Source organism: Bombina bombina, chromosome 2, assembly GCF_027579735.1.
Source record: "Bombina bombina isolate aBomBom1 chromosome 2, aBomBom1.pri, whole genome shotgun sequence".
In the NCBI taxonomy this organism is placed as follows: domain Eukaryota; kingdom Metazoa; phylum Chordata; class Amphibia; order Anura; family Bombinatoridae; genus Bombina; species Bombina bombina.
The window spans coordinates 705,238,581-705,252,299 of NC_069500.1; the positions used below are offsets into that span (position 1 = coordinate 705,238,581).

At 37.2% G+C, this 13,719-nt stretch overlaps 1 protein-coding gene across 1 annotated transcript in view; it reads right to left on the reverse strand.

Moving 5' to 3' along the window:
• Positions 1-12,625, reverse strand: part of GNG10 (G protein subunit gamma 10) — a 185,086-nt gene extending 172,461 nt beyond the window's left edge. Inside the window, exon 1 of the mRNA XM_053702689.1 lies at positions 12,391-12,625. Coding sequence (XP_053558664.1) covers positions 12,391-12,471 — 81 coding nt within the window. The 5' untranslated portion in view covers positions 12,472-12,625. The remainder of the gene's footprint in view (positions 1-12,390) is intronic.
• Between the last annotated feature and the right edge of the window lie 1,094 nt (positions 12,626-13,719).

Here is a 13,719-nt window from a genome sequence, read left to right on the forward strand (position 1 = left end):
TTCCGGCGACACGTATGACGCCGGAAACGGAAAATAATTTTTTGCGCCAAAAAAGTCCGCGCCAAGAATGACGCAATAAAATGAAGCATTTTCAGCCCCCGCGAGCCTAACAGCCCACAGGGAAAAAAAGAGTCAAATTTTTGAAGGTAAGAAAAAATGAATAATTCAAATGCATAATCCCAAATATGAAACTGACTGTCTGAAAAATAAGGAAAGTTGAACATTCTGAGTCAAGGCAAATAAATGTTTGAATACATATATTTAGAACTTTATAAACAAAGTGCCCAACCATAGCTTAGTGTCACAGAAAATAAGATTTACTTACCCCAGGACACTCATCTACATGTTTGTAGAAAGCCAAACCAGTACTGAAACGAGAATCAGCAGAGGTAATGGTATATATAAGAGTATATCGTCGATCTGAAAAGGGAGGTAAGAGATGAATCTCTACGACCGATAACAGAGAACCTATGAAATAGACCCTGTAGAAGGAGATCACTGCATTCAAATAGGCAATACTCTCCTCACATCCCTCTGACATTCACTGCACGCTGAGAGGAAAACCGGGCTCCAACTTGCTGCGGAGTGCATATCAACGTAGAATCTAGCACAAACTTACTTCACCACCTCCATCGGAGGCAAAGTTTGTAAAACTGAATTGTGGGTGTGGTGAGGGGTGTATTTATAGGCATTTTGAGGTTTGGGAAACTTTGCCCCTCCTGGTAGGAATGTATATCCCATACGTCACTAGCTCATGGACTCTTGCTAATTACATGAAAGAAAAAAACTTTTACGATTTAAATAGGGAATGAAATTTCCAATTTACTTTTATCATCAATTTTGCTTTGTTCTCTTGGTATGCTTAGTTGAAAGCTAAACCTAGGAGGTTCATATACTAATTTCTTAGACCTTGAAGACTGCCTCAAATCTGAATGCATTTTGACCACTAGAGGGCATTAGTTCATGTTTCATATAGATAACATTGATCTCATGCACGTGAAGTTACCCTGGAGTGAGCACTGATTGGCTAAAATGCAAGTCTGTCAAAACAACTGAAACAAGTGGGCAGTTTGCAGAGGCTTAGATACAAGGTAATCACAGAGGTAAAAAGTGTATTTCTATAACAGTGTTGGTTATGCAAAACTGGGGAATGGGTAATAAAGGGATTATATTTCTTTTTAAACAACACAAATTCTGGTGTTGACTGTCCCTTTAATTAAATTAATTTATATCCTTAACAATAAAATAATAAATGAACAGATGCAACACCATTTGATATAACTGCAGACTCATCTCATATTTACACCAACTATTGTTCTGAACAGATTAAAATGCCTGGTAGGTGAAAAATTCAGGCCTAGTGGATAAAACCTTTTCTTGTGTTTTTGTTAATTGATACGCTGACTAATGAATAACATTCACATTTTCTAGATGTATTTCCTCTCCTGACCCTGTCTTGTCTCCTTGGGTATCTGTGTTGTTTTTCCTGAGTTATATAGGTTTTGTTCTTTACTTTTTCTCCTACTTCTCCTTGTTTTCCTTTTTTGTACTTCACTTTGTTCTTGGCTATACCCTCCCCGTTTTTTGACGCAGTAAATTCACTTATATTAGGAGTAATGTCTGCCTGTAAGACAAATGCTGATGCAGTGTTACTCTCAACTCTTTCCTCTCCTGCACTGTCAAAATCTGAGGAGTTGTAATCACAGTCAGTGTCCTGATCATTAAATGTAACTTTTTTTTATAGGTTTATTGTATTGTGTTCTTCTAATTTTTTTACTACCCCCCATATGTGTCCACTTGTACACACTATTGTTTTCATAGTCTTGTTTATGTCTAAAAATCTTTACTTTTTTAAATTTCCACATATTTTCTTTAAATTCAAGAATTACACATCTGATTTTGTCATCATATTTCTTAAAATCCACATTGACTGCAAATGGTCGTATATATTCCTGAATCTTTTTAATTTCAATATTAAGATCCATTTTTTGTTGATTTTTATATTCAATCAACAGATCCATACGAGCCAATGAGCAATTTGTAAGAATGTCATTCCACTTTGCAATAAAAGTAGTATTCGTTACTTCAAAAGATGGAAATTTCCGTATTCGCAAGCCCCTTGGAATATATAGAAACTTTCTATATATCAAGAAAGTCTTAATATCAAGTTCCAATCGAGTGTCCACTTTTAATATTTTTTCCATTTTAAAGAATAAAGTGTCCATATTTTCATCAGCCTCTTTTTCCATTGTTTCCTCATAAAAATCACCACAATTGATGTTTAAGTCCTCAAATTGCTGAAATACAAAGTTCTCAGTAGCCATACTTTTCTTGATTAGATGTACTCAAAATAATTCCTGCTGACCCCTTAGCATATAGACAGAATAAACTTGTAGTATGTGAACTATTATAGAGTCCCAATATAGAATCTCCAAATGTCACCAAATCATCTGTATAATGTAAGATTTATAGAAACAAGAACACCATGAGATTAATCACATACTTAGTTGCATACTTATGCTGTTAATGCCAAACTTATGCTCATAACAAAGACTCTTATAACTTATTGCTTGTTCCGGTCTTTAGTGTGCATTAACATCCAAGTTATTTATCTCCATTTAGTTGTTATTTTACTCCTGTAAGAAGTTAAGGGCTTATTTTCGGCGTCTTATACGTCTTTATCATCTATATTGCACACATACTGAGAGGAAAGAAGAAACAAGCTGCTTACCGTTGGGTGAAAAAAACTAATTCCCTCAACAAAGAGTGGTAAGCGCTCCTAGAGTCCTCCTCTCTCCTTTGTGTGTCTTCCGACGTCTTCACATTGTGCCACGCGTCACTTCTGCTGCCCGGTCCTGCAATCAAGAAATACTACAGCCTACCCTGAGATCCAGCGCCTATCGTGGCGAGTACGCTATGATGTCAGAGAGGTCCTGAATCCTACAAGGAGGGTGGCATGGCCACCGAGAAGAAGGACTGTGACTGCATACAGTGGATATTTCCTGCCAATGAGCCGAGAGGGCTCCCTTGCCTGACTAGAATCACCAACAGAGGTTATCAACGGAACAGCACGCCACAAGTACTATCCGGCTATAGAAGAGGTGAAAACGGCTTATTATACCACAACTGTTGCGAATTACCTGCACCCAGCAACTAAAGGGGATAAGTTAAGTACTGACACTTCCAGATTTATCTGGAAAAATAAGAAACCACGTATTGCGCTCAGAAAACTAATGAACTCACGTGATTCCGCGGGACTTGCATTACCAAATATACAACTTTACAACATTGCGTGTTTAGTCAAAATTGCTATAGATTGGTTAGCTGACACAAATATTTTTTCCTGCTCGATGATGGAAAATCATATGTTATCCCCCTTCTCTGTCAAAGCTAGTTTGCACTTTACACAAAGGGATTTACCCCTGAAGGTTAAGAGGATGATAACTATAAATAATATTATTAAAGCTTGGCAGAAATTTTGTACACTCAAAAGAGTTGACTTCTCTTTTTCTGAATTTCTTCCAATAATTGACTTTTCCCCAGGTTATTCTCAGGCAGTCTTTCAGAAATGGGCTGATAAAGGGCTCAATAATTTCTATCAAATCTTTCATGATGATGGCTATAGTATATACATTCATTTGAGTCCTTGGTCACACAATTTGGGTTACCTAGACAGGATATGTTCGCCTATTTTCAATTAAGACACTATCTCAATAACCATAGCTGGGAGTCAGGTCGGTGCTTAGCATGGTCCGATATCAAAAAATGTATTTTGAAATTTAAAGCAGGATTATCCTCGATCTCCCTTATGTATGATATTATGCTCAATAAACAGAACCTACTTAGCCTGAATAGTACTGCTGCTTCATGGTCACAGGATTGTCCGAACTCTGGTAAATAAATGCCGAATTCCTTCGAGCTGGAAAGAGTCACATTTTAAAATTATAAATAGATCATACATAACGCCTTACAGGCTGTCAAAAATGTATATGGCACAATCTTCTAAATGCCCTCGCTGTTCATACCCCAGGGCTGATCTATTACATATGTTTTATTATTGCCCGAAATTAAAACAACTATGGAATAAACTCTCTTTCTGGTTTAAAAACTTTTTAGATATTGATGTCCTATTCAATCCAGAAAATATTATCTTTTTAAATATTAATGTTACTAATTCTTCCTTGAGGCTAAAAACCTTGGTATCTATCATTATATTGATCAGACATCTTATTGCAAAAAATTGGAAATCAAAATTTGTTCCCTCCTTTTCCAAGGTCATATTGGAAATACAGAATCAAATAATTTTTGAATCTTTTCATCTTAAATCCGCCAAGGTAAAAAAAATAAAAATTTTTATCTCAGACTGGTTACCTGTAATCAAGTCCTACACGCTGCATATACAAAAACGTATTTTGTACCCATTCTTAAGTTCAGATAGCTTTGCAGAATTTGTATTGTACAACGAATTCCCAGCTTCCTGGATTTCTTGTTTCAGAGAATAAGAACCCCATGAACAAAGGTCAGGATCATTTGCTATGATAGTTTCAGGATATGGAGAGAGGGGGGAAGGCGATAATGGCCCCTTTTTTTTTTTTTTTTTTGGAATTAGAATTAAGTAAAAGGTAAAAAATTAAGTAAATTTGATTAAATATTCATCGAGTAAAGATGACAAATTTTTGATTGTCAAGTTAAGGTACTTATATTTTTGCATTTATGGTCCAAGTTTATCATGCAAAGATGGCATTGCTATGTTTTAGATTGTAACTGCGACTAAGTTGTCACCTGGCATGACATAGCTTATATTACCAGTGTTACGATTTTATGTTTATTGATTTCTGTAAACTATAAGTGCAGTAATCATTTAAAGATGGCCGAAATATATAAGTATGTCAAGCTCAGGTCTATAATATTATAAATGTTCACTCCAAGGTAAAATTTCATGTTTATGACACTAATTCCCTTTTGTTTTATCTGATATACATGTTTATTTTTGACCAAACCTGTCATCCTGCCCTGCGTGGCATATATTATTTGAGTTATTTTTTTTTTCTTTTTCTGTCTGTTTTATGATTTATTCTCAATAAAAAGAAAGATTGTTAAAAAAAAAAAAGTTAAGTACTGACACTGACCAACCCTAATATTGGGACTCAGCCTCAAAATCAGAGACAGATAGTTTTGACACCTGCATAAGACATACTTTAATATTCACCTGAGTCAACTTTTTGCAATATGGACTTCCTTATCACCATTTATTTTGCTGTATGAGTTACACACCTTATTATTAAGCTGAATAGAATAGAAGCCTATATATATATATATATATATATATATATATATATATATATATATATATATATATATATATATATATATATATATATACACACACACACACACACACATGTACATATATATATATATATATATATATATACACATATCTTCTTCTTTTTTTATTCCTGAGTACTCTTATCTTTGTTGAAATTGCATTTTGTGCAGCTTGTTGTCTAGTAAACTATAGTAGTGTTCTTCACAGGACATATTTAATGGACACACCACCTGGCTGCTTTTACTGACCTGCTTAAAATGTAAGCCAACATTAAGATAAAAATTAGTTACTTTTATTTTATTTATTTTTCAATGTTTATTGCACAAGTTTCTCAAGTAGGCAATCTCTAGACTTACAGACAAAATGTCCAGCACTCCTGCAACAGGTGCACGCTGAGGGGTAGTGTACTCACCCCCAAACAAATCAAAAGAAAGCAGTTGTCTGGACTTTCTTTAGACTCAATTAAAGATTTAATTTTACAAAATACTAAATAGTGACATTTCGTGGTAGTTACCCCCTTCATCAGACTAGCCACACTGGTGCTACACAAGCACATATAGTCCTAAATTTGGAGTTCGGCGGTAAAAGGGCTGTTAACGCTCCGCTGGCTTTTTTCTGGCCGCACCATAAATTTAACTCTGGTATCGAGAGTTAAAACAAATGCTGCGTTAGGCTCCAAAAAAGGAGCGTAGGGCATTTTTACCGCAAATGCAACTCTCGATACCAGAGTTGCTTACGGACGCGGCCAGCCTCAAAAACGTGCTCGTGCACGATTCTCCCATAGGAAACAATGGGACTGTTTGAGCTGAAAAAAAACCTAACACCTGCAAAAAAGCAGCGTTCAGCTCCTAACGCAGCCCCATTGTTTCCTATGGGGAAACACTTCCTACGTCTGCACCTAACACCCTAACATGAACCCCAAGTCTAAACACCCCTAACCTTACACTTATTAACCCCTAATCTGCCGCCCCCGCTATCGCTGACCCCTGCATTACAGTTTTAACCCCTAATCTTCCGCTCCGTAAACCGCCGCAACCTACGTTATCCCTATGTACCCCTAATCTGCTGCCCTAACATCGCCGACCCCTATGTTATATTTATTAACCCCTAATCTGCCCCCCACAACGTCGCCGACACCTGCCTACACTTATTAACCCCTAATCTGCCGAGCGGACCTGAGCGCTACTATAATAAAGTTATTAACCCCTAATCCGTCTCACTAACCCTATCATAAATAGTATTAACCCCTAATCTGCCCTCCCTAACATCGCCGACACCTAACTTCCATTATTAACCCCTAATCTTCCGATCAGAGCTCACCGCTATTCTAATAAATGGATTAACCCCTAAAGCTAAGTCTAACCCTAACACTAACACCCCCCTAACTTAAATATAATTTACATATAACGAAATAAATTAACTCTTATTAAATAAATTAATCCTATTTAAAGCTAAATACTTACCTGTAAAATAAACCCTAATATAGCTACAATATAAATTATAATTATATTTTAGCTATTTTAGGATTAATATTTATTTTACAGGCAACTTGGTATTTATTTTAACCAGGTACAATAGCTATTAAATAGTTAATACCTATTTAATAGTTACCTAGTTAAAATAAATACAAAATTACCTGTAAAATAAATCCTAACCTAAGATATAATTAAACCTAACACTACCCTATCAATAAAATAATTAAATAAACTACCTACAATTACCTACAATTAACCTAACACTACACTATCAATAAATAAATTAAATACAATTGCTACAAATAAATACAATTAAATAAACTAGCTAAAGTACAAAAAATAAAAAAGAACTAAGTTACAGAAAATAAAAAAATATTTACAAACATAAGAAAAATATTACAACAATTTTAAACTAATTACACCTACTCTAAGCCCCCTAATAAAATAACAAAGCCCCCCAAAATAAATAATTCCCTACCCTATTCTAAATTTAAAAAGTTACAAGCTCTTTTACCTTACCAGCCCTGAACAGGGCCCTTTGCGGGGCATGCCCCAAGAAGTTCAGCTCTTTTGCCTGTAAAAGAAAACATACAATACCCCCCCCCCCCCAACATTACAACCCACCACCCACATACCCCTAATCTAACCCAAACCACCCTTAAATAAACCTAACACTAAGCCCCTGAAGATCTTCCTACCTTGTCTTCACCATACCAGGTTCACCGATCCGTCCTGGCTCCGATATCTTCATCCAACCCAAGCGGGGGCTAGACATCCACTGAAGAAGTCCAGAAGAGGGTCCAAAGTCTTCCTCCTATCCGGCAAGAAGAGGACATCCGGACCGGCAAACATCTTCTCCAAGCGGCATCTTCTATCTTCTTCCATCCGGTGCGGAGCGGGTCCATCTTGAAGCAGGCGACGCGGATCCATCCTCTTCTTCCGATGTCTCCCGACGAATGACGGTTCCTTTAAGGGACGTCATCCAAGATGGCGTCCCTCGAATTCCGATTGGCTGATAGGATTCTATCAGCCAATCGGAATTAAGGTAGGAATTTTCTTATTGGCTGATGGAATCAGTCAATCAGAATCAAGTTCAATCCGATTGGCTGATCCAATCAGCCAATCAGATTGAGCTCGCATTCTATTGGCTGTTCCGATCAGCCAATAGAATGCGAGCTCAATCTGATTGGCTGATTGGATCGGCCAATCGGATTGAACTAGATTCTGATTGGCTGATTCCATCAGCCAATCAGAAAATTCCTACCTTAATTCCGATTGGCTGATAGAATCCTATCAGCCAATCGGAATTCGAGGGACGCCATCTTGGATGACGTCCCTTAAAGGAACCGTCATTCGTCGGGAGACATCGGAAGAAGAGGATGGATCCGCGTCGCCTGCTTCAAGATGGACCCGCTCCGCACCGGATGGAAGAAGATAGAAGATGCCGCTTGGAGAAGATGTTTGCCGGTCCGGATGTCCTCTTCTTGCCGGATAGGAGGAAGACTTTGGACCCTCTTCTGGACTTCTTCAGTGGATGTCTAGCCCCCGCTTGGGTTGGATGAAGATATCGGAGCCAGGACGGATCGGTGAACCTGGTATGGTGAAGACAAGGTAGGAAGATCTTCAGGGGCTTAGTGTTAGGTTTATTTAAGGGTGGTTTGGGTTAGATTAGGGGTATGTGGGTGGTGGGTTGTAATGTTGGGGGGGGGGGGGGTATTGTATGTTTTCTTTTACAGGCAAAAGAGCTGAACTTCTTGGGGCATGCCCCGCAAAGGGCCCTGTTCAGGGCTGGTAAGGTAAAAGAGCTTGTAACTTGTTAAATTTAGAATAGGGTAGGGAATTATTTATTTTGGGGGGCTTTGTTATTTTATTAGGGGGCTTAGAGTAGGTGTAATTAGTTTAAAATTGTTGTAATATTTTTCTTATGTTTGTAAATATTTTTTTATTTTCTGTAACTTAGTTCTTTTTTATTTTTTGTACTTTAGCTAGTTTATTTAATTGTATTTATTTGTAGCAATTGTATTTAATTTATTTATTGATAGTGTAGTGTTAGGTTAATTGTAGGTAATTGTAGGTAGTTTATTTAATTATTTTATTGATAGGGTAGTGTTAGGTTTAATTATATCTTAGGTTAGGATTTATTTTACAGGTAAATTTGTTATTATTTTAACTAGGTAACTATTAAATAGTTCTTAACTATTTAATAGCTATTGTACCTAGTTAAAATAAATACCAAGTTGCCTGTAAAATAAATATTAATCCTAAAATAGCTATAATATAATTATAATTTATATTGTAGCTATATTAGGATTTATTTTACAGGTAAGTATTTAGCTTTAAATAGGATTAATTTATTTAATAAGAGTTAATTTATTTCGTTAGATTAAAATTATATTTAAGTTAGGGGGGTGTTAGTGTTAGGGTTAGACTTAGCTTTAGGGGTTAATACATTTATTAGAATAGCGGTGAGCTCCGATCGGAAGATTAGGGGTTAATAATTGAAGTTAGGTGTCGGCGATGTTAGGGAGGGCAGATTAGGGGTTAATACTATTTATGATAGGGTTAGTGAGGCGGGTTAGGGGTTAATAACTTTATTATAGTAGCGGTGCGGTCCGCTCGGCAGATTAGGGGTTAATAAGTGTAGGCAGGTGTCGGCGACGTTGAGGGGGGCAGATTAGGGGATAATAAATATAATATAGGGGTCGGCGGTGTTAGGGGTAGCAGATTAGGGGTACATAGGGATAACGTAGGTGGCGGCGCTTTGCGGTCGGAAGATTAGGGGTTAATTATTTTAAGTAGCTGGCGGCGATGTTGTGGGGGGCAGATTAGGGGTTAATAAATGTAATATAGGGGTCGGCGGGGTTAGGGGCAGCAGATTAGGGGTACATAAGTATAACGTAGGTGGCGGTCGGAAGATTAGGGGTTAAAATTTTTAATCGAGTGGCGGCGATGTGGGGGGACCTCGGTTTAGGGGTACATAGGTAGTTTATGGGTGTTAGTGTACTTTAGGGTACAGTAGTTAAGAGCTTTATAAACCGGCGTTAGCCAGAAAGCTCTTAACTCCTGCTATTTTCAGGCGGCTGGAATCTTGTCGTTAGAGCTCTAACGCTCACTGCAGAAACGACTCTAAATACCAGCGTTAGAAAGATCCCATTGAAAAGATAGGCTACGCAAATGGCGTAGGGGGATCTGCGGTATGGAAAAGTCGCGGCTGTAAAGTGAGCGTTAGACCCTTTAATCACTGACTCCAAATACCAGCGGGCGGCCAAAACCAGCGTTAGGAGCCTCTAACGCTGGTTTTGACGGCTACCGCCGAACTCTAAATCTAGGCCATAGTATGTAAACCACAGCCCCAACAATCTATTAAAAATACAAATGCAATTACACTTTTTGTTTTTTAGAATTGTATAGGTTGAACTCGTTGGACTTAGGTCTTTTTTCAACCTCATCTACTATGTTACTATGTAAATCCATGCAATCTAAAATGTAGTCTTACTCTCTAAACAAATCTGCCAACGCTGTCAGCGTCTCTAGAGAGCCCTCACTCCCATCACAGGAGCCATTAACTGTCACTCAAGTTGGTCACATAACAGCGGACATGCATTATCGATCACTCCGATTGTCTAGCAACCATATACACCAAAAAGCACTGTAGCTGTAGCAGTAATTGTTGAAGACAGCTTAGAAATCAATAATTACATAAATACATCATTTATGGAGGGCACAACTAATCACCACCTGTTTCTGTACGGGATCAGCAGTGCTCTGCAGCTCCTGGACTGTACTTTGCGGGGGTTAAAAAGACATGAAAGCCCAATTTTTTTCATGATTCAGATAGAGGATAGAATTACAAACAACTTTTCAATTTACTTTGTATTCTTTGACTAAGGATCAATAATGGTGTACCGGGAGCTACCTGAGCACATCTGTTGAGCCAATGGCAAGAGGCATATATCTGCAGCCACCAGTCAGCAGATAACTCCCAGTAGTACCCAGCTGGTTATAAGCCTACCTAGGTATGCTTTTCAATAATATGGACTATACTGTCCCTTTAAACACATAGCATTGCAGGGTAATTTTTGCATTATAATGTTCTAAATTCTCAAAAGAAAATGTATGACTTGCAGATGCCTTTAACAACAATGGATAATATTGCAATACCATATAAGGGACATGAAACACAAAATATTTATTTCATGATTCAGATAGGGCATACAATTTTAAACGACTTTCCAATTGACTTTTAATATCAATATTGTGTTATTTTATTGGTATTGTTTGTTGAAGGAGCAGCGATGCACTACTGGGAGCTAGCTGAACACACCAGGTAAGCCAATGATAAGAGGCATATTTGTGCAGCCACCAATCACCAGCTAGCTCCCAGTAGTTCTTTGCTGCTACTGAGCCTAACTAGATATTCTATAAGAGCAAGAGAACATTGCAAATTAGCTGATTAAAGTAAATTAGAAAGATGTTTAAAATTGCATGTTATATCGGAATCATAAAATAACAAATTTGAGGTTTCATGTCCCTTTAAATGAAAATGAAATCAGAGCGCTCACATGTCACACAGTTAAAGGCATTGCCCTGTTTGATAACACTTTGACGTTGTCCCCCATTGCACTCTTATAGAGACCTCAGACTAAAAAAATTGAAGTCAATTTGTAGCTCAGATAGCCTAAACCCTGCCCTGGTATACACAGTGCCACCAGACTTCCCCGGCCACACAGGCTACACCCCTTTATGTCTGGTCCCAGGTTTTACAACTGAAACACTGAAAGCAATGTATTAAATGACCACTAAATATAGGACAATTGCATGATCAAAAAGTGCATAACAAAAATACAATGCAATGGCCCTTTTTTTAAACAAATTTCATAATTTCCTTTAATTGTATGCCCTCCCAGTTTCAAATGACAGCCATCAGCCAATCACAGACTCTTATGTGTATACACTGTGAACACTTACACATGCACAGTAGGAGCTGTTGTCACATAAAGTGTGCATATAAAAATAATGTAAAATGTTATAATAGAGGAACATAGAAGAGTCTATATTGTGGCCCTTGAGATACATTGTCTGCAATGTCCACTAGTGCTATAATAGATAACTACAGCATTTTATTTTTAAATTAGAATGACCATTTAAATTAAACCAAATGGAACATACTAGTGTAATAATACAATGCACACATATGTTAAGGTATTATTAAACAAATGCTTCTTGTGACTGTGTTTACCACTTGCAAAGTATTTATAAACAATTAAAGGGGCAGAAAACATAAAAACACTGTGCAGTGCTTTTAAAACAATAAAAAAATAATATGTTACAGCACACACCTTTTTAAACCCAGTTCCAAAATGTTCCAAGTTGCACAACAGCACCACTTAGATGCAATTTCTAATCACATACATGTTACATATTGGCCAGTGAACACAGTCACTTGATAGGAGTTTCTACAAAAGTTTTCGTTTATTTTTATGCACACACAGCTAAAAAGGGTGGTGACAGCTGTCATAAAGACCTAATGCTTATTGTCAAGCGATAAAAAAACTGATTATTCCTTTCACAGTAGAGTTACAGTACCTTGATCCTCTCCACACTTGCTTCTTGTTTGAGCTGCTCCACAAGTCTCTGTGTAGCGGACAGGTTTGAGTTTGAAGACATATTTCCCCCCAGAAAAGAAGCAATTGCAGAGACAGATAAACTAGTTGCTGGGAATCCAACAGATTGAAGTTGTGATCCTTGGAGAGACCTCTGGGCAGGAAATGATCTCACGGACTGCTAAACTAATACACGCTGCTACTTCTAGTCCTCCTACCCATCCAACAGCCAGCAAAGAAGAGCAAGCTCTGTCGAGGACCCACATTTGATCTAGACGCCATCTACTGGCAAAAAATAAACACAGCAGAAATATTTAGGAAAAGACAAGTCCAGCCAACTTCTAAAATATTAGAAGTGGCTTAGACGCCTCAGAGTTAGACAGACACTACCTCCCTCATAATGCATTGCATGATTTTATATTTATATATATATTTTCACTCTGGGGGTGGGACTTGTGTTTTATTGGTTGTTGGTCTGTATAAATGAATGCATTTTCCATGTATTCTCTATCTGAGGAATGGGATACGGTCCCCGAAACGTCACAAATTAAATTGCACATTTAATAGGACCAGTGAGTGCTGCCATTTGTTCATTGCTATATATATATATATATATATATATATATATATATAACTTCCATGTGTGTCTGCCCTCACAATGCAATAGGGACATCAACCAGGGTGCCAAGTCAGGTATATCAATAATCCATTATAGAAGAGGACTGTGAGTGCAGTCCTCTTCTATAATGGATTTTATATATATATATATATATATATATATATATATATATACAGGTAGCCCTCAGTTTACGCCGGAGTTAGGTTCCAGAAGGAATGGTTGTAAATCGAAACCGTTGTAAATTGAAACCCAGTTTATAATGTAAGTCAATGGGAAGTGAGGGAGATAGGTTCCAGGCCCTTCTTAAAATTGTCATAAGTAACACATAAAACATTATTTTTAAAGCTTTGAAATGAAGACTTTAAATGCTAACCAGCATTATAAACCTAATAAAATAATTACACAACACAGAATATATAATTAAACTAAGTTAAATGAACAAAAACATTTGCTAAACAGCATTATAAATCTAATAAAATAATCACACAACACAGACTTCACTTGCATTTTTCTGCAAACAGTTCTTTCTATGCATTCCAAGCTGGACTGAGTTATAGACAGGAAGATCTTGTTCCTTTGAAATCTGCTCGATAGCTCAGGTCTGGTTAAACTGATTAATTTCATCTTGCTTGGCTTTGCTGCAACACAAGCGGACAGCTCCACCTACTGGCTATTTTAATCAATGCACTGCTT